The 27,523-nt window shown below is 46.4% G+C and overlaps 1 protein-coding gene and 1 pseudogene across 4 annotated transcripts in view; one reads left to right on the top strand and one right to left on the bottom strand.

Annotated features, from left to right (window-relative positions):
* The window catches only part of EFL1 (elongation factor like GTPase 1), a 140,413-nt gene that overhangs the window by 96,879 nt on the left and 16,011 nt on the right, over positions 1-27,523 (bottom strand). For 3 of the 4 annotated variants that reach the window (XM_035024256.1, XM_035024254.1, XM_035024257.1), the window contains 8 exons: positions 20,788-20,921; positions 19,499-19,636; positions 17,810-18,024; positions 8,675-8,798; positions 7,310-7,386; positions 6,505-6,641; positions 5,427-5,549; positions 3,425-3,524 (listed from right to left, as the gene is read on the bottom strand). In XM_035024256.1, the coding sequence (XP_034880147.1) occupies positions 3,425-3,524; positions 5,427-5,549; positions 6,505-6,641; positions 7,310-7,386; positions 8,675-8,798; positions 17,810-18,024; positions 19,499-19,636; positions 20,788-20,921 (1,048 nt within the window). Of the gene's footprint in view, positions 1-3,424; positions 3,525-5,426; positions 5,550-6,504; positions 6,642-7,309; positions 7,387-8,674; positions 8,799-17,809; positions 18,025-19,498; positions 19,637-20,787; positions 20,922-23,702; positions 23,813-27,523 lie in introns of those variants that run through there. The other variant, XM_035024258.1, reaches the window with a different exon arrangement.
* On the top strand, positions 604-1,958 carry LOC118023148 (annotated as a pseudogene).

Below are 27,523 nucleotides of genomic sequence, written 5' to 3'. Positions count from 1 at the left end.
CATGACATGGTCTGGAATAAGTTAGCATTTCTATTCATCAAGTTAGCATCAGCTGTAACGAGCCTTGCTGCCCGTCTAGCACTCATCCACCCACCCAGGGAACGCCCCCCCCCCGTGCCCGGCACTGCTGTGGGCTGGGGGTGGTGGCACAGGGAAACGGAGCAGCCAGCCAGACAGAAATCACAAGGATTTATACGAGGTACCCACTGCGAACCCCGCGTTTGTGGAGAATGAAGAGGACTGATCTACAAGAAAACAGAGCTCTACCAGCCAAGGCACAGCTGTGGGTGATGAGTTCTTCAGGCTGTAGTTGAACTAACACTTCCTGCACCAGAGATAAAGGAGACCAGAGGTGAGTATGTTGACTGGAAGGCTGGGGAGGTGAATGAGGAGGGGAAGGAGAAGAGGCGAGGACGCACATCCATCCAGCCTCCGGATTCCAGGCAGAATGCCTACGCTCTGCTCGGTGCAGAACAGGTGGAAGGCTGGCGCAGCCTGCCACCAGACACAGCGGGGATGGTGCAAAGCGACAGACCCAGAAAAGTGCCTTCTGTGGGAAGACAGCATCTTGTTACTAGAAGGAGCTGGTTCTCAAGAAGGAAGCAAAAGCAACGCACAGACCCGGAGACGCAGGGGAAGAGAGCTGCCTGAAAACTCTCCATAAAATGTTCCCTAACAGGCAGTTAGACCAAATACATACTCCTAAGGATTTGTCATAAACTATAGTTGAGAACAGCAAAAACAAAGGCCCTGAATCTAAAAGGTGGGATGGCTGCTGGCCTAGATTTAGGGGTAGGCGCTGGAAAGCCACACCGGGTGGAACTTCCCAGAACACTCAGTGAGAAGCCGAGGAGCAGCAGCTGTTCCACGCTGGCCCGCGCCCGCTCACCGGCTGTACAAAACGGTGAAAGAAACCACTGACTATGTCTGGGGGACAAACCCAACTCCACCAGGAAGAACTGGCCCTGGAGCACCACCCTGATACCCTGGTATGAATCCAAATGAAGAAGTTTAAACAGATTTCTCAAGCTCACAAAGTGCTCTGTGATGCAAAGAAAAGGGACAGAGGGGGAGAATATGACAAAGGAGGAGAGGCAAGTAAAGAAGGCGGAGCTGGTGGCAGTGTGTTCCCCCAGGGACATCTCTGCAATGCCTTTTGGAGGACGAGGAAGGAGCAGAGAGAAAGGAGCGGTGAAAATGTTGTGCATCAGCTCTCAGTAACCTTGGGGGGCTGACACAATGGTGCAACAGGAAAACGAGCTCTGCCCAAGAGCAAACACGAGGGCCGGGGAGGTAAGGCAGAGCGGCGGCGTGCTGTCCTGAGGGCAGAGGCATGGAACTGCAAGGAAGAATTCCTAAGGTGGAACCTGGAGCGGCTCAGCAAATTCGGTCTGTGCGTAGAGTGCCAGGGCCACGGGGACGGGTCAGTGCTAAAGACAGATGGAAAAGCTGCACTGGAAGATTCCAGAAGTTCACATTGACCAAGTTATGAAAGGTGGTCAGAAGAGAACATTCCAGGTGAAGGAGACCAAGAACCAGGAGTGCAGCCAGGAGGTACTACCGCTGTTTCTGATGCTATCAGAAGGACCGTGCTGATTTTACTTGGCGAGGAGGCCTTGCCGTGTGGGTGGACACACAGCTGGCTGACGCACTGTGCGCTTTCAAGGCCAGTCCCTGCTCCCGACGACCGAACCACAGACCTCACCCCTCACCCAGGCCAGACTGTCAAGCACGGACATGTCCCGTGTGTGCTAAATGAAGTCATGCCCTTTCATCGTAGACCACGTGGAAAGGGTTGCCTAGTCACTGGATTTAAGGTAAACTTTCCTGAGAATGGCTTTCTTTCTCCTGATAAACACTCTTTGCTGGAAAAACTCCTACCTGAGAGGAAGGAAGTAGACAAGACCAAAGAAATGGGGCAGTCAGACTCGGAGGCCTTGTTGCCACCGTTACAATAGACACACGCGTGAGGCTGATGCGCGTCATCCTGGGACAGTGCTCAGCATCAGAACTCTCACTGGGACCGCGGAATGACCCTCATGCTGGCCCTTTATATGCAGTGGCTGCATGAGGGCTATAATCAGAGCTCCTGACTCACTACTGCTATTATCCGACAGAGAGAGAGAGAGAGAGAGAGAGAGAGAGAGAGAGAGCGCAAGCAGGGGGAGCAGCAGAGGGAGAAGCAGAATCCCCGCCAAGCAGGGAGCCCGACGCGGGGCTCAATCCCAGGACCCAGAGATCATGACCTGAGCCGACAGCAGACGCTTAACCTACTGAGCCACCCAGGCGCCCCTCCCTACTGCTTTTGTTTCAATATTCAATGATAGTGCTGTTTTCAAAGTTAAATGAAGAATAAACTCAAATGTAAAAGCTGGAAAAATGAAAAGAGAAAATGAAAGACAAGCCACACTGGACGAACAAGGCCAGGTTCCACGCTGTGAATGGACAAGACCCGGGTTCGAACACTGGTGGCCTCCTTCCAGCTCCGTGACCTGGAGCCCCTAACTTACTTTTTCCGTCACAGGCAAAACTGAAGCCCTGACTACTTCCCACTCAGGAAGTGCTGTCAGATCTCAACGGCCCACGGACGCGGAGAAACGAATACTGTCTGAGCTCCGCGGATGGCAGCCAGTGGTGTCACCGCCGTTATTCTTCATAAGACAGAAGAATAAGACTTAAGATGCTCCCGAGGTACCGGACATTCTTAAGTATTATTTACATTATTTCTCTCGGGTTACTCAAAAAATCCTTATGAAGAACATCCAGAGTAGATGTGGGTCCTACAGAAGAGGAGTTCGAGGCACCCACATCAAGTTTTCATTCCAGATCCCAGCGTAGGATGGACGGCACACGGATTGGCAAAGCCAGAGCCCGGGCAGAGGGACCAGCCAGGAGGCTGCAGCTGTAATTCCTGCAGGAACCGATCGGGATCTGAAGGGGGAGGCAGTGGAGCCGAGGAGGGGAACACACATGGAAAACCCAGATGATGGAGAAGAGATTCTCCGAGACACGGGAAACATGAGAAATAACCCATCTCCCAGAGGCACCCGGCCCCACCCCAACCCACACCCATCAGCAGACATGCTCACACGGTCCTAAGTCTCCACTGAGGTCGGCAAGGCAGGCTTGCAGAAGAACGTGCCGGATGCTCAATACAAATGAACTGTGGCTACTCCTATTACTCTTCTCCTTGAATTTACATCAACTCAAATCAATCGTCCTGGAGCTGATTTCAACAACTCTCTCCCCCAGAGGGGTCACAGAAAGACTGCGCTGTGCACAGCATCCGCCACCACGGGGTGCCCTGCACCCATCCCGGTGTGAGGAGAAAAGTGTTGTCTGCACACTCCCATCCACACCGCTTCTGCACCCCCACCAAACACACACCATTTCCCTGGCCCGGCCCAACCCCCCCTACCCTTACCTGGGCTTATTCTGGGGCAGGGCCTTGGCATCAACGGCGAACATTTTGGAAACAAAGATAATAACTGGAGCAGTGTCCTCGCTTCCACATTTCATGAAAGCTACACAAATAGGAAGGAAAAAGGTCACTCGCTTTTCCCATGACCAGACAGGCAGACTTCTAAAACACAAGATGTTTAGAACACGGTGTCACCTCAACACATAAGCGGCCTGTAATCTTTTACAACCACGATAAATTTCTCTTTAGAAAAGTATAAAATCGCTAGAACATTGCAGAGCAAGAACAAGCGGAACTGGCCCAAATGGGGAAAGAAAGGCAAAATGAGCAGGGCAGGAGGAGGGCTGGGTACTGAAGCCGCAAACGGGGCTTACCCCCCCATAAGCCCTCAGAGATCCTGCCCGATATCCAGAGCAGAAGGGGTAAAACTGAGACATGCTAAGTCAACAGTCAGCAAGGCAGCTTATTAATCAAATACATACAAGTGACACAAGTTAAAAAATGGACAAGAATACCTTATCATGCCAGTAACAAAATACTTAGAAATAAGACTCAATATTATAAAGATGTCAATTTTCCCTAAATCTATATATACTAACACAATTTCACATCAACATGTTGACATTTTTCTTCACCTTCCTGGAGGTATATACACCAGTCATGAGTGTTTCTGGTTTTTTGTTTTGTTTTTTCCTTAAAAAATCACCCCCCCACCAAAATAATGTGCACATAAATGAAAGAATTCAACAGTAATATTGAAACAAGAGCAACACAACAGGAAGTCAGAAGCAAGGGCACAGCAGACATCTTGCCAGGGACGTGGGTACAAGGGGTGAGGAGCAGTGTGGCCTGCCCGGACTCCCACTGTCCTGGGACCACTCTGGCTGTACCAAGGGAAACGGAGAGCAGAGGTGGGCACTTGGTGAAAGGCTGTACTGACACTCAGGTGAGAGACCATGGTGGCTTGGCCCCAGGACGCAGAAGCAGAAATGCTAGCAAAAGCCGAATTCTGCGTAGATTTCGAGGCAAGAACACGCAGGATGTGCAAACGGATTGGATGCAGGGGTGTGAGTGAACAGGAACACGGACGACTCCGAGCTTTTTGGAGTGAGCAAATGAAGGGACAGAGTCTCCTCTGACTGAGAAGAACCAGGAGAAGCAGGTTGAGGGAGAAGGGAAGAAGCCTGGCGGGGGGGTATGTTAGGGTTCAGGTGCTTCTCAGAAAGCCGAGCAGAGGGAGGTGCGGCAGACTCGAGGCTGGAGCTCAAGGGGCAGACAGGCTCAGAGACACGGGTGTGGGAGTCATGAGCAGACTGCTGCCATGGCAAGCCTTGAGATGGGTGACATGGCCAGGAGAGGGAATGCAGGCCCTGCTCGGGTCCGCCCACAGTGACAGAGAGACGAAAGGGAGAGAGAGGGACGAGGAACAGACACGAGGAATGCGCAGCCAGGAGAGGAGCCAGGGAGGAATGCTGTGGCCAATGCTAGTGACAGATCTAGTCGGATGATTTAACAAAGGACAGTCAACAGGGGCCCTGGGAACCGCAGCCAAGTGGTTTTGGGGATGGAGGTTGCAAATTCAACAGAACGGGAGGAAAAGCGGAGATGGTGAGTACATGCAGATGAAGTTCATGGAGGCTTGCAGAGCCTGGAGTGGACGGTTCCCCTCTTGTGGGGAGCAGTGGGCAGCCCAGCCCCAGAACCCCTTTCCACGGTCCCCAGGGACCCGGCCACGGTGCTGACACAGCAGCTCAGGGACACATTCTTGGCCGTGCAGGGGCTGGGACACAAGGTCACTGGGAGCTTCTGAGACAAGATCAGAGCAGAAGGGAGGGGGCTCAGAGCCTCTGGTCTCCCACTCCAGTGGCGAACAAAACAGCTCTAGCAACACTAAAACTCTGGCCAAATGGCCTTTTGTAAACTGGCATTTGGCAAACTGGTCTAGAGCAGCCTTGACTTAGGACGGTCCAAACTACGGCCCCTGCCGAGGTCCCCTTCACTTCACCTGCTTTCAGGGCCTGGGTTTCGGGCAGAAGAGAGTCGAACGTCTGTGATCCTGTGCACATCAGTCTCTCCACCCTCTCAGCTGTCATATCCAGGGGGCTGGGAAGCTTCTGACACACCATTGCTGACGTCTGCTGTTAAGGACTCACAACCTCGAACACGTGCCCTCCAGCAAGGCAAGAGATTCCCAGGGCGCACTAAATACCGAGGTGACAGTGTCGGTCTCTACAGAAAACACCCGGGCTGGGAAACACTATGCACCACATCTCACAATACAGACATGCTTTCAGGGAGTTCAGGGACTCGCTGGAGCCCAGGAAGGACCCCTACCACAGATATTCCGGGACGTTGATGGCTCAGGGCACAAGAGAGCACGGCACTGCTTAGTAGCTTGGCCTCCTGAGACCCTCAGTGCTCCCACTTTTTCCCACAGTTCTGGTCTATCTCAATTCCTATAAAACGACCATGAGCCACTAGCAAGGGTACCAGGACGTCCCCTACCAGAGCCCGTCACTGTAGGGCTGAGATGCCACTGCAGGCCCACACCCAGGACACTGCGCCCACAGCCCGCCACGCGGGGACTGCGTGGGACACACACGTCAATGAAAAGAAGACGGTTTAAAGTCGCCTATAAAATTATCTAAATGTGAACCATCTCCGATCAAGTTCTCTGGGAATCACTAAGATGATAGGAAATATCAACCAGCTAAGAAAATATGGCACTGAAATGAAACCCTGATCCAACATAACCATCTAAATTATCGACTTACACATAAATCTTAGTAAAATAAAATCTTTTGTTTTTACAGACTACTGAACAAAAATAAAAAGATGCATCTTCTTTCTTGAAAGAACATGTATCTGAATTGGTATCAGTAAGACCACGAATGAGTATCAGAATGTTCATTTGTAAAAGCAGTGAATACAGTTTCAGGGTAGAATACTAATCAACCACAGAAGACTTACTTTGGGTGGAAATATGTTCTCTCCAGAGGATTTCCTGATTGCCAGTAACATGCTGTTTCCTCCTGCTTTGTCTGAACTGTTATTTCATTACAAACCATCAAGACAAAGGATACCCAGCACAGCATGGGAGATGGGCAGCCACTGGCTGCAGATGGCATTGATCTGAACTTTAGGATCTGAATGTCGTGCCTCCCGGGCTCCAATTTTCAATCCTAAGGAAGTCACTATTTTATCAATTTTTTCTCTGTCCCTGTAGTAAGCATACAAAGCGGGGAGGTCACACACAAGACAGGAAGGGGCAGACGGGAGAAGGAGCTCCACATTTTTCGACACACTTACTCCCAATGTACCTCCTCTACAAGAAACTGAACACGTCTGGGGGGGCTCCCGCCAGGGCCTCCACTCCCTCCCTTTCCGGGGCCCCCTCCTGCCGGGCTCCGAGGGGGCACCATCCCAGGCCCCTGAGGTGAGTTGCGGTGACGGGTGAAGCAGCCTGACCTCTGAGTGCTCACAGTCATGGCTCCAACTCTGGAATAACTTTGAAAGTAAATTTACTGAAGCAAACTTTCTTTTCCACTTGTATCAGGCAAGGGTGTTCCCAAGTTCCCCATTAATGATACTGGATATCCAACACCCTTTCTACTGCATTAACTGTTTTATTTAAGCTGGGTCTGTAAAAATAAAGATCCAGTGCTTCTGTCCATCCGTCTGTCCCCTTCTCTGGGCACTCTAAAACCCTCAGTGCTGTCCCTCCTGCTACCCTTGACCAAGGTTACATAAACTCCTTTCCACTGTTTCCAGGTCTGCAAAGCTCTGTTCACTTCCTGAGTTTGTCTCCGCTTTCTGAAGCATGACTCATCACACGGGAAGGTGAGGCATTATACAGCCCAAAGACAAACAATTTTATGGCAGTCTTACTTTTTCAAGACGGCATCATACAAACTCCATATATTCTCCAGGATCAGCTGCACAAATAAAGGTTTCTTTCCTTTTGCCTGTAAAACAGAACATGTGCACTTAACTTTCTGAATATTTAACAGGTACCTTACATATTCACCCTTGACGTGTTCTGTGAACAGTATCTCATTTCTACCAGAAAATGTTTACTGAACAGTAAAGTCGTGGGAAATGGTTGTAAAGAATTCGCTCAACAGCCAATAAGGTGCAGTTGGTAACAAACCACTGCTGTCTTCCTCTGGGAGCCAGGGTTGTGACAAACGAGACCAACTGCGGGGCGTGTCGCTGCAACTGCCCCACCTCTGCCATCAAAGGGGTACACGACACCCAGGCTGAGCGCTAAGAAGTCACGCTGCGTGTGCAGGTCCCTTCCGCAGACTTCTTCTAAACAATGTTCTTAAACATGAAAACCGTTCAACTTCAAGGAAGAGGATAGTAAAAAAACAAAAAAACCCTACCATTTCTCTGACCAAACCATATGCAAAGTAACAGCACCTTGAGAAGGAAACCGTCACATGCACGTGAGACGGAATATACATGGGCGCCCCCTTTCCAACTATTGCCCGGTTACAGGTGGAAGAAGGGGACAAAGGCCACGATGCACACACACACTCGGACTCTCAGCCCGGCTCTTTGCCATCTCGCTACACCGGCTCCTTCTTAAGGAGCTTTTTGAAAGGCTTTTAATGGCAAAGGAAGATGCTCACGACATGATGTCAAGCAAAAAAAGAGTTACGTTAGTATATAAACAGTATAAGCTCAACTAAGGGATGGACGTCTCGATCCTAAAAGTGAAAAAAATTAAAACCACAGCATCAGCAGCGTTGGCTTCTCTTCTTTTTTTCTCTTATGGCTTTATATTTACAAATATTTTCTAAAAGGAATCTATATGCTTCTCCATGAGAATAAGTTTATAAAATCCTGAATTTTACATGAAAAAAAACCATCAACAGCAGGCCTGGTGACCAGCTTTCAGTGAGAGAAGCCTGAGCTGAGCCTAGGAACACAGCGTGCTCGGAAAGAGCCGTATCTTTATGGTGAAAGGGACACAAAAGCAGGATGCAAAACACGTGTCTTCAAGTGCACAGGGTCTGAGATTTTTGCTCCTCTCAAAAAAAGAAAGAAGAAACGAACAAAAAGCAGTTCCTTACTCTCTTATTTAAAGAACTCCATTTAAGCAATACTTGGAAGTAAAACACACGACCGTGAACCCCTCAAAAACTGACCCACTTTAGCCAGAGCCAAATTACATCTATGAAAGGTGCTACAAGTCTGAACGGGGCGGGAATGTGAGTGACACACAAAAGGGACATATTGCCACATCACCTGATCCACCTTCATAATCTTCTTGGCCTTCATATTGATGTAATAATCTCCCCACAAGGTTTTCAAAAGAACTTCCTTTTTGATGCCGATTTTTTGACTGTAGATTTTGGCAAAGTGCTCAACTCTGAAAGAAAAGCAAGTGTTGGTGTTACGAGTAACAACAGTAAGTAAGAGTGTTTCCGTGCCAGGTACCGTTCAGAGTGCTCTGAACGCACTACTAGACGCCATCGTTTCAACCATCCGAAGGGCTGGCACTCATTACCTCCCCAGGATCCAGAAAAAGCTACACACATCGAGATATTACGTAGGTAACACGGGAGGCTGGGACCAAACCCAGGCAGTCCGGCTCCGGAGCCCATGCATGCTCTTGCCCAACGGCTCTACGTTCCTACGGATTAGAATCCATGCCATCGCTCCCTTCCTTGACTCTGCATGTGCACAACGAGGCAAGGGGAACAAGGGCCAAGGAGATGCAGGTTCCAACGGCCCTACACAACTCGCCAGCAAGGAACTTCGTTTCAGCCTGTCACTGCTATAGGGACCTGGTGCTCACACAGGAAAAAACGCCAGAGCCAGGGCCTGCCAGAAAAAGGCTTCTTGGCCTCCTGGATTCCACAGGAAACGTCCGCACACCTGGAGAGAACCCGGCTAGCGCCAGTCCGCTGTACCGCAAGCCCCAGGCACGGGACAACGGTCACCTGGCACGTCGGCGTGTGGCAGGTAGCATCTGTGCCGTCAGGACCGAGGACCCAGGAAAAACCTCCCTTCGCAGGGATGAGCATGTTTCACGTAAGGTGTGAGTCCACCTCTCAAAGCACCAGCGTCTGGGAAGATGCCTGCTGTCTTGTCCGCTGCATAGACGCCAAAGGTAACGTACTCCGGGCAAGTTCTTAGCTCTCAGTCGGCAAGGGTGGTATGGCCCGAATCCAGGGCTAACTACGACCCCGTCCGATGAGCTGGTATTCTCACGGCTACAAAGCCTGGTGGGAGCAAGAGGAAGCTGCCAGAGCCCTGCAAGTTCATCGCTGTGGTGGGAAGCAGAGACGTGAACAGCAGGCTGCAGCTCAGCACCAAAGCAGGCCCCACGGAAGGTGCCGGAGGTCCCAGCGTCTCCTCTCACTGAGGATGAAGGGAGAGGAAACACCCAACCAGGAATCAAAGCCCCAATTCTGCAGTTACAGGCTACTGGCATCCCGGGGCCGGCCTCGAGAGGCCAGGACCTCAGAGCGACTCGCTGTTATCAGCTGCATTTCCCGTTTGATCCCACAATGATTTGCTCAGGTGGGCTTGTTTTTTTTAATTTTCCAAAATTTTAGTTTCTATTACAATTTTATGTTTATTATACATATAAATTATATATGCTTTCTACATACATTACACTATGATTAACTTATAACTGCCACATTTTTGAAGGAGCGATCCCTTCTCTGCACAAATTCTCAGCTCAGTCCACAGACCGACAGCTTCTGCCTTGGAGGGCTGACAGGAGCACGACCGGTCTCCCTCCCGCTCCAGTGGCTACTCCACAAGTGAGCTCAATGGCCGGTTGCGCAGTGCCCATGCCTCAAGGAAGAAATAGACCCTTGCTGCGTGCTCCAGGAACCAGTAAAGAGAGCCGGGTGTCCTCCTGGGCTTCTTGCAGTGAAGCACGCCCAAAGCAAGGCACAGAGGCTCCCTTCCAGATGCGAATCAGCAGACCGCATCTGCCCGCGGCTCCTACTTCTAACCCCCTGGTTCTGCCAGGCACGGTGCCATCCTCCATGCAGACTTGCAGATCCATTCCAGGACCTATGGGAGGGGGACAAGAGAGGGCAAGCACTGTGGCCGGAGGTCCCAGGCACATTCTCCAACCCAACCTTACTTGAGAGGCCTCACCTTCACCTGGATGCTTGTGAGGGCCCCAATGAATACAGCAGACGCTTTGGGTGACATATGGTTAAGTTGGGTCTATTCTTACATGGCTAAAACTGAAGGTAATGACCAAGTGATCAGCACATCAAACTTCCAATATTTTCGTATTTTGTATTTTTTGAAATTGCCTTTTTTTGCCTGAGATAAGACCAATTTTTGTATATCCTTCACTTATTTTGTATATCCTTCACTTATTTTGTATATCCTTCATTTATATACTTAAATTCTGACTTTAATTATACTGTTCAGATGGTTTATGTTTTTATTTGACCTGTTAACAGTCTGACTGATATAAAATCTTCCCCAAACCATGCAGATTTCTACTTATACTTCTATTTTTGCCTCATGCACTTTGTTAGGATCACCGATAGAGTTAATCTCTGTCCATTACCCATTAACAAGGATTCTTATACCACAATGTATTTCTAAAAATTCTGCATTGTTCATCAATACTGCCAAACTGACTTTCTTTTTGCTCACATTTGACTGACATACTGAGCCAAAGCTTTGGTACTTAACCCCCAGCTATTATGCTTTCTGTTTATCTTTTTAGATAGCAAACCTTTGGATTTTTTTTTTTTTTAATGGAATTTCCTTCTTCTAAAAAGCTATCTCCTCCATGGGGTATTTCATGCATTAAGTACTGCAACTGTTCTGGAAATGTGGATTTCTAGAATGATTTCTGCTCATGCTTCCAAGATTTTTTTTTAAATGTTGATTTGTGGTACCCAGACTTTTGTATTTTCTTGGTCTTATACAACACTGTGTCAGATACATGTCCTGTTTTTAATTTGGTAAGTGGTAAACTTAGAGGTTTCCACACTCAAACCTCTATCAGAATCATAAGTGATAGGCACAGAAATTTTCCAAAATCTTGGTTTTTATCCTTTCCATTCTTTTTCATCCCATAGTTACCATAAAACTTGCTTAACATCAACCCTTCCCCCCCACTATTGCTTCATGCTTTTTGTCTGTCATTAGTTAGTTTTAATTTTAAAACTATGACAATTTCTCCGTTCTTGGATTCTGTTTTAATTCACTTCCTCCACAGAGTACCTTCAAACGGGATTCTCAGAAAGACCTGCAGACCTACTGACCCATCCATCCTGGCCTATCTTCCCGAACGACAATGTGGCCAAGCGGGAGGTTATGGGGTATCCTTGTGCATCCAAGCCGCCCAGCGGGCGGACATCAACGGCAGGAGCCGAAAACGCTGGTGTACAAAGACCAACAGAACTGCTCTAGGGAGGACTCCTGTCCCTCTTTTATAGGGTTGAGAACTCAGCTGCACTTACCTACAACCAGAGCTGGACTCTGACCTATCCAACTCAGCAGATTCTCCCGGATTCACATCTGCAACAGGACAGACTGAGGCCGTAATGCCCCGGTTCAGCCTCATGTCACACTCCTTCATCCTGTCCCCCGGTGAGAGTTTCAACCACCCTCCAAATTCTGAAATGTGCTCCTTTCCCACCTTTTGGGACACAGGAGTTGCCCCCTTTCCCTAATCATGACCCATCAGAGGGAGGCCGGCAGAAAAGCACTTCTAGTGCTTTTGTTCCCATCAGCTCCCCATAAATGAACATGTCCACTTGTCGACAACAGGCACTGTTGGACATGGACCCTAAATGCGACCTTGCTTAACGCAGGGCACTCACTCGCTGACTGACAGCACGTCCAAGTGTCCAGGGTTGTGAGGATCCCAAAGCCATCCGTGCAAGCCTCTCCCCATCCCTTCTCCTTCTACAATAAGCTGACACCAATTTCTGAGATTCAGACTAAAATTCACCTGGAATGTTCAATGATTTCTAGAAATCATTCCAAGCAAAGGACGAGCCCCCAACCCTGTGGCTCATGAGCAAAATGCTGACAGGTTAGGAAACTAATGGGCCTGACCCGGTTATATGACAGAATGAATCACTGTACTTTGTAATTCAAAGAAATTCTCAGAAATCATCTAAGCCCAACATTCTTAGTGTTCAGGTGAGGACACTGAGGCCCAAAATGGTGACAATGGCGTCATCAGCCACGCGGAAAATGGGCACATTCTCTGCAGGTTGGTAGTTTCTATTTTCATTATATGTCCGCTCTCTGACTTTCAGTATGACCTTCACAGGCACTAAGTGGACTATGGTCTTTATAACTGATGACAAACCAACAAGGAAAAACGATGGTATTATAATTTATTATCCTGTCAAGGCAAAATCTGTCCAGTCCAAAGGGAGTGAAGATCCAGTTCCTTTAAAAAAAGGAGGACAGAACAGCCAAGACCGGTTGGGCTCCTCACAGGCCATGCGCTCTGCTCAATTTCTGATCCCTTCTTCTTTCCCATTTGCAAACTGACAAATGTTTCAAGAATAGGCTCTGTTTTCCTCTGGTGCATTATGTCTGGTTCTGTTATCCCTGCTATATATGCAAGATTCAGCCCACGACTAAGTAAATCCCACTGTAGTCCCACAACCGTTCATCCAAGCTCAAGACATTTTTCACAAAGTGATAATTCTTTAATTGTATTTGGATTTTCTGATTTCACAAGTCAGTAATGGTTGTGGTTCAGAAACATAAATCAAATGCCCACCACATTCTAAACACTGACGTCACATTCCATGGCCCACAGGTACATATCCAGAAGGGGCCATCAGAAGAAACAAGGGTCCCTGTACCCCAGAGTGGAGAGCCCACTGAAGCCCCAGTCAGGAAGCATAAACTTCAGTGTCAAACAGACCTTAAACTTAGTATCAGCTCCTCTGCTTCGTGGCTGAGTAATGTTCAACATCTGCTGAATGTCTCTGAGCCTTGGATAATTCATAAGAGTATCTATTTAAAAGGACTGTCCTAAGAACTCAATGAAATAATTTAAGCAAAGTGACTAGCTTAACACCTAGCATGGGTACACCCGAATAAAGTTAGCTTCTTTCCATACTAGCTTCTGCTAGTGCAGACAGCAAAAGTTAATAGAAATGTATTTGCTCACATATTACACACAAATAACCTCCAGAGTATATAAGAAACTGCCAGGATGCACTAGTTTCCTGTAGGGAAATGAAATGAAAACCTAAGAGACAGGGAGACAGGGTGGGAGACTTTTTTTCATGGTCTCCCAGGGATACATTTTTGTACCTTTTCAATTTTAAATTTATTCAAAATTAAAGTTCTAAACAAATCATTTTACATAAAATCTATAAAGAGATGCAAGACTGGTTCAAGATTCAAAAAGTAATCAATGTAATCCACTATATTAACAAGTTAAAGGAGAAAAATCCTATGATTACATTCACTGATGCAGAAAAAGCGTTTGACAAAATTTGACACCCCTTCATAAAAATGACTCTGAGAAAAAAAGGAATACAGGGGAACTTCCTCAAATTGATAAAGAACATTTAAAAATAACCCACAGCTAACCTTACACTCAATGGTGAAGGCCTCAGTACTTCCCTCTAAGATCAGAACAAGGCCAGGATGCCCACTCTCCCTGCTCTTTAACAGTCCTGAAAGCTCCTGGCAGAGCAGTGAGGCCAGAAGGGGAAAGGAAGTGGCAAGTAAAGGAGGGAATACAGCAGCCCCTGTTGGCAGGTGACAGGCCTGCCTTGTAGAAAATGCCAAGGAATCCACAAAGAACTCTAGTGAGTGAGTTTAGCAAGGTCACGGTATACAAGAGCGACATACAAAAACCAATAAACTGTATTTCCAAAAGGTAGGAATGAATATGTGAGCACCAAAATTAAAAATATAATACCATTTCTAATTGATCAGAAACAATGAAAAATTAGGTCCAAGTCCAATATAATATATACAGGGCTTTATGTTGAAAACTACAAACTGTTAATGAAAGAAATCAAAGAAAATCTTTAAAAAATTGAGAAACACAGTGTTCATGGATTAGAAAGTAAAATGTAGCAAAGATGTCAATTCTCAAATGGATATAGAACTTTCCCCAATACTTTTTCAATAAAAACCCTAGCAACATTTTTTTGCAGATATAGGCAAAGATTATTATAAAATGTACATAGAGGGGTCCCTGGGTGGCTCAGTCGTTAAGCGTCTGCCTTCAGCTCAGGTCATGATCCCAGGGTCCTGGGATCGAGCCCCGCGTCAGGCTCCTTCCTCAGCGGGAAGCCTGCTTCTCCCTCTCCCTCTGCTGCTCCCCCTGCTTGTGTTCTTTGTCAAATAAATAAATAAAATCTTAAAAACAAAATAAAATAAAATGTACACAGAGAGGCACAGACCCTTGAACAGCTGAAATAATCTCCAAAAACAGGAATGTGGGCTGAAACAACCCACCTACTCTCAAGACTTGTTAGATACTCACAGTAATCAAGACTGTATGGTACTGGTGGAAGGACAGACGCACAGATCGAGGAAATAGAACAGAACACTCAGAAGTAGATCCACACAGGTATCCAACTGATGTCCAACGGATTTTGACAAAGGTATACAAGCAATCCAGTGGGGGAGGTATAATGGTGCTGGACTAACTGGACATCTATAGCCCAAAAAAGAACCTTGACCCAAGTCTCTCATCGTATACAGAAAATTAACTCAGAATGGATCACAGACTTAAATGTAGAAAGTAAAACTATTAATCTTTTAGAAAAAACTATGAGAGAAAATCATCAGGAGACAAAATCCTAGCCATGCGGGATTCTTAGATTTGACTTTAAAAGCATAATTTATAGGGGCGCCTGGGTGGTGCAGTCAGTTAAGCACCTGACTCTTGGTTTCAACTCAGGTGGTGATCTCATGGGTAGTAAGATGGAGCCCCGCACTGGGATCCGTGCTCAGCCCGGAGTCTGCTTGAGTTTCTCTCTCTCTCCCTCTGCTCCTCCCCACAAAGGTTCTCTCTCTGAAGTAAAAATAAATAAATCCACCCAAATTCTGCTCTATGAAAGACATTGTTAAAAGGATGAAACATCAAACTATAGACTAAAAGAAACTATTTATAAAACACATATGAGGGGCGCCTGAGTGGCTCAGTCATTAAGCGTCTGCCTTTGGCTCAGGTCATGATCCCAGGGTCCTGGGATGGAGCCCCGCATCGGGCTCCCTGCTCAGCGGGAAGCCTGCTTCTCCCTCTCCTGCTCCCCCTGCTTGTGTTCCCTCTCTCGCTGTGTCTCTGTCTGTCAAATAAATAAAATCTTAAAAAAAAAAAAAAAAACACATATGAGACAAAGGACTAGTATCTAGAAGATAAAAAGAACTCTCAAAATTCAACAGTAAAAAAAACAAACAATACAATTAGAAAAGGACTACACAGCAAAGGAGATCATCAACAAAATGAAAAGGCAATTTATGGGATGGGAGAAAATATTTCCAAATCCTATATCTGAAAAGGGATTAATAACTAAAATATATAAAGGGCTCATACAACTCAACAGCAAAAAAAAACCAAAGAATGCAATTTAAAAATGGGCAAAGGAACTGAAGAGACATTTTTCCAAAGAAGATGTACAGATGGCCCACAGACACGAGATGCTCAACATCACTCAGCATTAGGGAAATGCCAATCCAACCATAACCAGATATCACCCTACATTTGTCAGAATGGCCACTATCAAAAAGATAAGGACTAACAAGTGTTGGCGAGGATGTGGCCACAGACAACCCTCGTTCCCCGCTGGTGGGGATGGAATTGGTGCAGCCAGGATGGAAAAGAGTATGGAGGCTCCCTGAAAAATGAAGAATAGAACTACCATAGGATTTGGTAGTTCTACTTCTGGGTACTTATCTGGGGGAAAAAAAAAAAAAGAACTTGAGAAGATGTATGTAACCCCCCGTTCACTGCCAACATTATTTACAATAGCTAAGACATGGAAGCAACCTAAGTGTCCATCAAGAGATGAACGGATAAAGATGTGTATCATATTTAATATATCCTATCATATATACACATATAATATCATATGCATCATACCACATAATCATATATATAATCTGTGGAATCAAAAAACAAAAAAACAAAACCAACACAAGAGCCTCCTAGATACGGGGAACAGACTGGTGGTTGCCAGAGGCAGAGGTGGGGGACGAAATGGGTGAAGGGGGTCAAAAGGTACGCTGACTTACAAAACACATTAGCTCAGAGGATGTCGTGTACAGCACATGAGAGAACAGTTAAATACAGTACAGCATATTTGAAAGCCGCTCAGAGAGTCAATCTTCGACATCCTTACTACAGGAAACAAACATTCTGTACCAGCGTATGGAAAACTACACTTATCGTGGTGGTCATTTCACAGTCTATACAAATACGGAATCATTCTGTTGTACACTTGAAACTAATACAATGTTGCATGCTATTCATACACACCTCACTGAAAAATGAAAGAGAAAAGGAAAGAAAATAAGGCAAGGACACGAAGAGACGTCTCACCTGAGGACACACAGGACAAATGGGCACAGGACACGATGTTCCACGGTGCTAGCGGTCAGGAAAATGCAATTAAGACCACAATAGCGTCACAATACACACTTGTCGGAATGGCTAAAAGAAAGTGACACCACTAAATAGCCGTGACAATGTGGAGGGACTAGATCACCTCACTGTGGGTGGGGTGTAAAATGGCGCCTCTTCTGGAAAACCAACACTAAACCTACAACTGCCATATGACCCAGCAAGCACACTCCCATGCATTCATCCCGGAGAAATGAGAACTTACGTTCACAAAAAAACCTACACGTGAACATTTGTGGTAGCGTCACTCACAACAGCCCCAAACTGGGAAAACCCCAGATGTTGTTCATGCTCGAACAGCACCCACCCCAGGGAATACTGCTCAGCCACAGAAAGGAACCAACAGCTGATACATGCAACAACTGAGTTACGTCTCTAGAATTCCACTGCCCGAAAAGCCAATCCAGAAAAGGTTACATAATGTGTGATTGTTTTTATAACATTGTCGAGATGACAAATGATGCAAACGGAAGACACCTGTGACTCCAGGGGTTAAGGGGGAGCAGGGGTGTGAAGGAAGCAGGGTGGCTTTATTAGGGAAGGATCTTCGCTGGGATGGACAGTATCAATGTCAATATTCTGGCTGTGACATCGTGCTCCAGCTTTGCAAGATGCTACCGCTGGGGGGATACTAGGTAAAGGGTACAAGAGGACTCTATTCTTACAGCTCTGTTTCAATCAATCATTATCTCAACAATAAAAACTTTCATTAAAGAAACCACTCGTATACACCGTCCACGCGGAGAGATCGAAGGAGAGCCGAAGAGACTTACCCGAAGCCCCACCCGTCTATTGCACTCGTAAACACCACATTGCCCTGATCCGGAGAGAAGTAGAGGTGAGAGTCATCCGTGTCCTCCAAGCCAGTGCTCCAGTCATACACTTGCTCTCCTGGGTCAGAACTTGGATTCACTTGGGATTCAGTCTCTCTCTCTGCTCTTTCTTCTAGGACTTTAGAAGTAAAAAGAGTTCCTGTGAGTGCATTAATCTAGGAGAGAGCGTAAAATGGCAGAGTGTCACTACATGCTTAGCACACCTGTGGTGGGAGACGCGCTGTCTAGAACCATCAGTCAGTTTGGGCTCCATGGATGGAGTTGATATTTACAACTATAATTAACCTGTTATCAGCCCGTTCCTTGCAAACCCAGCAAGACTAAATTGTATGGCTTCTGTGAGGTCGTTTTATGACCCGAGGGAGTGGCGTCCGCAACATGGGGCCTGGTGTCACTAGGAACTCATGACTCCACGATCCTAGTTCAGAGCCTGAGCCCGCTCCCTCGCCAGTTCTCACACCTAGACTTGTCACCACTCTCCTCAGGCCCTTTTCCTTCCTGCCAATCCTTAGCTATTTCCCTCCCAAGTAAGTGACCTTATTTCCTACCACAGAGAGAAGATGGAACCTATTATTCAGAAATCCTGTAAGTTCCCGGGATTCCAACCGACCAGCCCGTGTCTGTCTGCAAAGACCGCTGGTCCCTCTCCTTCGGCCTCCCTGGTGCCCTTCCTTGTCTGATTCTGTAGGGAATTAGATCCATCCATTGATCCACGCTTTCTCGCTGCTCTACTTTGATCCCTTCCTCCCTTTGGCAAATAACTCTTCTCAACTGGTCTCATCAGTGGTACCCCACCGTTCTGAAGAAAGTCCAAACCTCCACGTGTGACACACAACGTTCCCCATAATGGAAACCCTATATTCCTTCCTACTCCCGCCTCCTGCTTCCCATGATCCCACTCTTCAGCAACAGCAAGTCACACGCGCTCTTTGAATGAAACATCCTACTATGCTTTTTCCTGCGTTTACTTTGTATATCTTATTTCTTCTCTCCTAAACGCCCCGGCCATTAACTACTCCCGACCTTTTTCCATCTCAAGGCTTCTGTCCCATGACTCTTCCTAACTCTCCTCCCTCTGACCTGGTCTGGGTGAGGCAGCCCTCATTCACGTTTTCCAACCACACCCACGCTTCACGCTGCTCTCGAAAGATCTCTTTAAAGGTCTCCCCACCACACCTCAACATCTTTGAAGACAGGGACTCTGACCTGTCGGGACATTCACACTCCCCAGCACACAACGGACATCCCAGAATTCATTTATTCAACATATAGTTATGTAAATGTCTGCTGGGCAAATACATAAATGGTTGGGCAAAATGTCACCTAAAGGCGGGTCATAAAAAAAACCAAGGAGCCTCCTAACATGGCTTCACTTTAGAACAAAGCTATAAGCTTTTTAGCAAGAGAGCTTCAAAACCTATTACCCAAGCTTTGTACTCGAGGGTGCTTCCGGGGGGTGGAGGGGACTCCTGAAGGGAGGCCAGTCCCGCTGTCTCTGCTGTAGTACGAGGATCTAGGACACAGCAGTCCTCAGCCTAAGGACGCGAACTTCTGTGGCAACCTACCAGCTTCCTTCCAAGTCTTCTTAGAGCCCCAGTCTTTAAAACCCTGAAGTAAAGGAGGAGATACCTGCTCTAAAATATTCTTGAGGTGAGAATAGGCTTCCTGCGGGGTCAATTTCAGTTCCACTATCAAGCGATCTATCTTATTGATCACCAAAACTGGGCGGATGTTTTCAAGCCAGGCCTGTCGCAGAACAGCCTGTGTCTGATGAAAACAGAAAGGCAAATGTAAAACTCACGATTTGAAATAAAGCACATGAGAAAATCCTGAATCATAATCCGCTCATTTCCATTCTCTTGTATCACAACAGGTGCTCCCCACACACTCACGAAGTCTACATCACAGAAGGAAAGAACAACAGACAAGAAATTGCCCTTGCCTTTATGGAACTGACGATTTAAGAAGGATAAATAAAATTGTGCAGAGTCTACTGAATAACGAGAAAACAAACAAATGCTCATGTTGCCAAAACACAGGCCAGAAAACCAGAGCATCCCCTGGAAGGCCCCACGTGCACCTTGCTGACCGCCCCCACAGCGTTAACCTCCGTTCTGCTCTTCTGGAGTCAGGTGTACTAACGAGACTTATCTTGTCAGGACAGAGACTAAGGCTGTGCTTCTTGGGCTGGGGGACTGACACCCTCAGGGGAAACCAGAGGGGATGTGACAGGACAGTTACGGCACTTCTTGGAATTATCAAATTCCGTCCATTTGAGTAATTTAAAGCTTTTCTCATTCTTTTTAAAAAATATTACAACAAACAAGGGTATGTTAAGAAGTGGGATACAAAGGTGACAACATTTTTCGAGATAAAACGTTAGGCCTCCAAACAAGTCCTTGTAAGAACCGAGCTTGGAGAACCACTCCAAGGTCCATGCCCAGCACATCACCCTAGTGAACTTTTCCACCTTTGGTGCAAAGGAGAAACACTAGCTGGAGGGCACGGAGGATAGAGAGAGAGAAGGGGTAGGGGGCGGGAGTGGATGTGTAGGTGGAAGCCAACAGAAGAGAATTTTCCGTAGGGATGAAATGGCTCAGTATCTTGCCATCAACCACTTCTCCCAGTTCAGAATCCTCCCCAAATTCAGCATCTCTCCAACTCTGGCCAAGTCCCTCTCTGAGAGGGCATCACAGATGCTTCCAGGTACTTAAAGTCATCCTCGCCAAGATCCCTTCTGGGCGCGGGTGACTTAATGCCATCACAGACTGGAACATTATGGAATGAAATGTAAAACCAACTTTCTGACTGTCAGTGAACCGTCTAAAATGGCACAGAGCCATCAGCGGCCAGTCCCTCCTGTTTTCCCCGCCTCCTTTATTTGACCCGTTACGTATTTCCACATTACGACCTACTACCTGTGGACAGACTCCTTCCACGGCATCGACCACGATGATGCACCCGTCACAAATGCGGACAGCTGTGGAGACTTCCGAGGAGAAGTCCACGTGTCCTGGAGAGTCTATCAGATTAATCAGGTACTCCTCGTTATCTAAAATAGAATTTGAAAACACACATTTTCAGTTGTGCAGGTACACGATCTTCTCCCGGAGGTGTTCTAGAATAAGAAAGGTGCTAAGAAATGACTGAATAAAGCTAAAGAAGCCAAAAAAGCTCAATCAACAGCTGTCGTTCCAACTTAGGAATTCTCACTGATGGAACTATTGATTCCAAGGAGCATCTATAGAAAACATTGAGGACTTTATTATTCCCAAAGTTACCACTTCCTAAGAGCTTAGTGTGAGCCAGGAACTGGGCTAAACACTTTTCATTGTGCTAATCACACATGTCTTCCTGAATCCTTACAGTATCCCTGCAAGATAAATGTTACTATTTCACTCCACAGATTTCAAGTGGAGATTAAAAGAAACCAATGCCAGGGCATAAAAGCTGTTCAAAGGGGGCCAAAACGGGAAATGCCAATTTAAAAAGACACAAAGCACTTGGCCACTGCTTCCCTTCAAGCTCTCGGAGAGCGGGCTGTGAACCTGAGATTTAGATTCAATTCTCCAAAAATTTAAGGAGGAGTTACTATGTGCCAAGCAAGGTGCTTTGTGCTCACACACAGACTGTACCTCCTTTTAGCCTCTTGACAAACAGGAGTATTGAGGTTTTAGTAGGATGATAACTCATGCAGACTTGTCCCAAGCACTGAAAGCCCCACATCCCATCAAACCCCAAAGTCGGTCCCACATCCCATTAACTCCTAGGTCAGTCCCAGACGAGCCAGAACAATGAGCCACCCTAGGTTACAAAGACTTCACGCTGGAACATAATGAAAGAAACCATGCAGAAGAATTGTAATTCATTAGATGTCTACGCTCATTCCCCATTTGCTAAACCTGATACAGTTCTTTTTTTTTTTCTTTTAAGATTTTTTATTTATTTGAGAGAGAGCGAGCGAGCAGAGCAAACAAGAACACAAGTAGGGGGAGAGGGGCAGAGGCAGAGGGAGAAGCAGGCTCTCCACTGAGCAGGGAGCCCGATTCGGGGCTCGATCCCAGGACCCTGGGATCATGACCTGAGTTGAAGGCAGGCGCTTAACTGCCTGAGCCACCCGGGCGTCCCCACAGTTCTCTTTTAAAGGCAAAGCAACCACTGAACATGCTCAGGCTCCCCCACATACTTTACTTCTGCTCTTCCTCCTAACTCAGTGTTTTTCTACTTCCGTGTGCTGCAGAGCTACTCCAGGGCCCGAGGGCTGGATAGTACACGTTGCAGGCCCTTTAGAGGATCTGCCCCAGTGCCCTGAACCAGCTGACAACTTGCCTCACTCCCTAGCTGACAATGACACTGAGCAAGCACCACATTTGTGGACTCCGCCTGGCACCGCCGTGCTAAGCATTTTGCAGACACTGAGTCGTGTTTACTAGCAACCACCCTTTGCAGTTGTTACCATGAGCACAATTTCACAGAGCAGAAACACTAGGGCACAGAAAAGTTAAATATCTTCCTTGAGGACATCTAAGCGGAACCCGACTCCAACGTAAACTGCCTAAGATCAAACAATTCAAAACGGTAGAGTAGAAGTTCAAACCCATCTAACTCCAAAGACATACCTTTGACCACACCACTCAAGATGGCATCAAGTTCATCCCATGTGCTGAGAGTCCACTGGGGGTGAATTTCTAAACACTAGGTTAAGGATTCCAAAGTGCACCAGGGCTCAGTGGGAGAGAGTGCCACCAGTGAGCGATGGGCTGCTTCTCAGACACCACCAACCTGTCCCAGGTCTTCTAGTGCAAGGTGCGTTACAAGGAATCCTGGCTCTGCTGCACCCACCGGGGAAGGCTCCAACCAGACAGAGGACTGTGGACATCTCCAAAGAAAACCAAAGACATCAAAGGCCCAGGGCCCTGGGACAGTGGCCCCTGGGCCTCAGTGGAGCTTTTTATTGTCAGGGCTCACAGCACCCTTTGGGATAAGCCCAAGCTCTCTACCAAATAAGGCAAAGGAAAATGAGCAGCACTAGCAGGGGTCTAAGGTCCTATCAGCTCCCATCACGTAAAACAGAGGCTGTGAGATTCCTAAAATCCCTCCACATTTTCCTAGCCTAACCCTTCACTTCATAGATAAACATGCCCCCAAAGGGAAGAGATGTGCGCAGTGCCACACAAGGAGGAGCCAGCCAGAAACACACCCAGGTCGGTCTAATGACCTTAGCCACTTCCTATAGAGGTCTTAGATTCCTTTATACGTTGCAGCTGGGGAAACAACACTTGCTCGCTCATTTGGATGAAGTCCAGACTCTAGTGTGGGAGAACTGTAAGCGCTCTCCCACCCTGCCTGACAACAGCCGGGCCTGAGACAGAACTTCCAGAGCCTGTGTCTGCTGTCAGGTCCCTTACAGAATTTAAAAATGCATCCACAGAGAAACTTCGGGCTTCCTACATAATAGTGCTTTTGCCTTTTATTGGGGTTACAGACCTTTTAGATGACGTTCAGAAAAACAAACACATCTACCTACCGATCCACCTATCTATCTATCCACCTGCCTATCTACCCTCCCCTAATTATGCATCCAATTCCAGACCCCTTGAAATTTATTCAAGGACAGCAAGTTCAGATCCCAAAAACAGAAAGCTAGTGATATACCAAGTGTTTTCACCTGCAAATAGGCAACATAAAAAATAAGACTGTGTGACCAAAAACCTTTGGGAAATGCGGGGCGGGGGGGTGGGGGGTTCGGGGTGAGGAAGAGGCTCACAACACACGTATGTACTAAAGGCTCAGAGAAGCTCTGTAATAAAGAAGCCTGACTTCCCAAATGTACCTGACGAGAGAGAGGCTTCGGTCCGTGGTCACCCACACAGCTGAGAAGCACAGAGCTCAGCACACAGCAGGTCTCTGACTTTCAATGACTTTTTTTATCTTCACTCTTTCCAAGTAACTTCAAACTAAATTTCAAAGGTAGGGAAAAGAAGTCCAATATCCATCAGAGAAAAGAAAAAAAAAACAGCCGTAAACCCAACTCTTCTGCTGTCTTCAGCTACGCTGTGCCTCTTTAAGACTTGTGTCCCTGAATGCCATCTACCACCGTTTGTGTGTGTGGAGCATCAAACACACACACACAAATAAAAACAAAATAAAACAAAATAAAAACGGGTGTGGGGTTGATCACGTTAGATATTATGACTCCTGCTAAAGGAAATTTTAACTTCTAGGCATGCTAAATGACTTTTCTGATTTGCCACACGGTCCTAAAGGTGCATATGGACCGACTCCTGCTAGCGCATTAAGCCATACTTCCCAGGCATTCCAAAACACACCTCTTCATTTCAGGGACTGCTCTAATCCGCAGAGCGCCAACCCATTTTTTTTTTTTTCATGTTCCAGGAGACTGGGGAAAAGAAAAAGCTGGAAGCCCTGAAGTTAATCGTGGCAGGTATCTTGCAGACAGTTTCTGCTCACGGGGGTTATGGGAAAATCATCCCTCCCATGCCCGTGAGTCCTCCAGGCTTAGGGTGCCACGGGTAATTGCCTCACGGAAGGTGCATATCTGTCACCAGTGCCTGCCAAAGGTCTCCTCTATGAAGAGGAAAACTTCACAAGGTCATGTTCAATTTCTGAAACACGGAAGACGTTCGCTAGCGCGCACACACAAAAAGCCGACAGGAGACAACGTGCCTTCAAACAAAGGGAGATGTCCATCCACTCATGGCCGAAGATCCGCACTTCATGTAAGTGTCTCTTCTGTTCTGGCATGTTAGGAGAACACTAAATCTCACAACAACGGTATCAGGAACACGGACAAAACCCAAGCCATGTGAGAACACGTTCCCTGGCACATTACTTACAGAACATGCAACACTTACGGACAAAAGTTAGGCCCCAACTAAATGGTAACCACAGGAGTTTCCACAGGAAGTTTCCACAGGAAATACCACTACTATCCCTTTCTATTTTAAAGTAGTATATAAGATTATAGTAAATCAACTGATATGGTTCATTATTTCAGGGACCTGAAATAATGATGCATTTTATCTCGTATTTGCCGACACAGGTAACAGGTCTCTGCAGGGGAACCGAGTGGGTCTTCGTGAGAAGGCTGTTACAAGAAGAGATCGTGGGGGGTTGATCCTGATGGTATGAATGTCAGAAGTGAGGTGGTTTAGGGAGGAGTGAGACAATGACCTACAAACAACTATGAATGACAAACAAATGAAGTTTTCTTGTCGCATGGCCCCATCCCGAAGTCCTCTCCAGACCCTCCCCCCGACATGAAACAAAGGAGACCACATGTGGGCCACCTCTGCCTACAGGTGACCTCACCGGCTTGTGGTTTTTCTCGGCGTGCCCATGCGGGCCAGCCACTCGGTACTGGGGCCGCACCCTGAACTCTGACATCACTAGGAACCTCGCCACCTTTGAAATCCTGCTGCGTGGGTAGGAAATCTAGCAATTACATGACTACACTGTCTTGACCTTTCTACTTACTGGCATTTTTGCCTGTAAGGATAAAATAAGACCCAGAATAAAGAAGCCTTGTGTAAAAAAAAAAAAAAAGGGTTGATGTTCATCTCTTGGAACTTACGTCAGGGTTCCAAACCTTGGCAACCTGCTTAGAACCGGTGTTTACTTCAACCTGGAGGGAAAGTCAGAGACCAAGGGCTATCTTTCGCTCAATTTCACACGGGTCGTACGTGTCACTACTGTAAGCTGCTGCAAGACTGAAAGCAGCACGCCCCCGACCAAGACGGGGCTAGGGGAACGTGGGGCGGGAAGGATGAATGAGCATCTGTTTTCAAGATGAGACAGACTGGAGTGAGCATCCTTAAAAGCTAATGGTCAATAGATCACATCCTAGGTCATAAATCAGGTCTCAACCGGTACCAAAAGATTGGGATCATTCCCTGCCTATTTTCAGACACAATGCTTTGAAACTAGAACTCAATCACAAGAGGAAAGTCAGAAAGAACTCAAATACATGGAGGCTAAAGAGCATCCTACTGAAGAATGAATGGGTCAACCAGGAAATTAAAGAAGAATTAAAAAAATACATGGAAACCAATGAAAATGAAAACACAACTATTCAAAAATCTTTGGGATGCAGCAAAGGCAGTCCTGAGAGGCAAGTATATAGCAATACAAGCCTTTCTCAAGAAACAAGAAAGGTCTCAAGTACACAACCTAACCCTACACCTAAAGGAGCTGGAGAAAGAACAGCAAATAAAGCCTAAACCCAGCAGGAGAAGAGAAATCATAAAGATCAGAGCAGAAATCAATGAAATAGAAACTAAAAGAACAGTAGAACAGATCAACGAAACTAGGAGCTGGTTCTTTGAAAGAATTAACAAGATTGATAAACCCCTGGCCAGACTTATCAAAAAGAGAAGAGAAATGACCCAAATCAACAAAATCATGAATGAAAGAGGAGAGAGCACAACCAACACCAAAGAAATACAAACAATTATAAGAACATATTATGAGCAACTCTATGCCAGCAAATTAGATAACCTGGAAGAGATGGATGCATTCCTACAGATGTATCAACTACCAAAACTGAACCAGGAAGAAATAGAAAACCTGAACAGACCTATAGCCACTAAGGAAATTGAAGCAGTCATCAAAAATCTCCGAAAAAACAAAAGCCCAGGGCCAGATGCCTTCCCAGGGGAATTCTACCAAACATTTCAAGAAGAATTAATACCTATTCTTCTGAAACTGTTCCAAAAAATAGAAATGGAAGGAAAACTTCCAAACTTGTTTTATGAGGCCAGCATTACCTTGATCCCAAAACCAGACAAAGACCCCATCAAAAAGGAGAATTACAGACCAATATCCCTGATGACATGGATGCAAAAATTCTCACCAAAATACTAGCCAATAGGATCCAACAGTACATTAAAAGGATTATTCACCACGACCAAGTGGGATTTATCCCTGGGCTGCAAGGTTGGTTCAACATCTGCAAATTAATCAATGTGATACAATACATTAACAAAAGAAAGAACAAGAATCATATGATCCTCTCAATAGATGCAGAAAAAGCTTTTGACAAACTACAGCATCCTTTCTTGATCAAAACTCTTCAGAGTATAGGGATCGAGGGTACATACCTCAATATCATAAAAGCCATTGATGAAAAACCTACAGCAAATATTATTCTCAATGGGGAAAAACTGAAAGCTTTCCCCCTAAGGTCAGGAACGCGGCAGGGATGTCCACTATCACCACTGCTATTCAACATAGTATTGGAAGTCCTAGCCACAGCAATCAGACAACAAAAAGAAATCAAAGGCATCCAAATTGGCAAAGAAGAAGTCAAACTCTCACTCTGCAGATGATATGATACTTTATGTGAAAAACCCCCAAAGACTCCACCCCAAAACTGCTAGAACTCATACAGGAATTCAGTCAAGTGGCAGGATATAAAATCAATGCACAGAAGTCAGTGGCATTCCTATACACCAACAACAAGACAGAAGAAAGAGAAATTAAGGAGTCCATCCCATTTACAATTGCACCCAAAACCATAAGATACCTAGGAATAAATCTAACCAAAGAGACAAAGGATCTGTACTCAGAAAACTAGAAAATACTCATGAAAGAAATTGAGGAAGACACAAAGAAATGGAAAAACGTTCCATGCTC

Source organism: Mirounga leonina, unplaced genomic scaffold (assembly GCF_011800145.1).
Source record: "Mirounga leonina isolate KUSES-001 unplaced genomic scaffold, KU_Mleo_1.0 Mir_178, whole genome shotgun sequence".
NCBI classification, from domain to species: Eukaryota; Metazoa; Chordata; class Mammalia; order Carnivora; family Phocidae; genus Mirounga; species Mirounga leonina.
The sequence above is the reverse complement of the archived record's forward strand: the minus strand, read 5'-3'. Positions and strand labels throughout refer to the sequence as shown.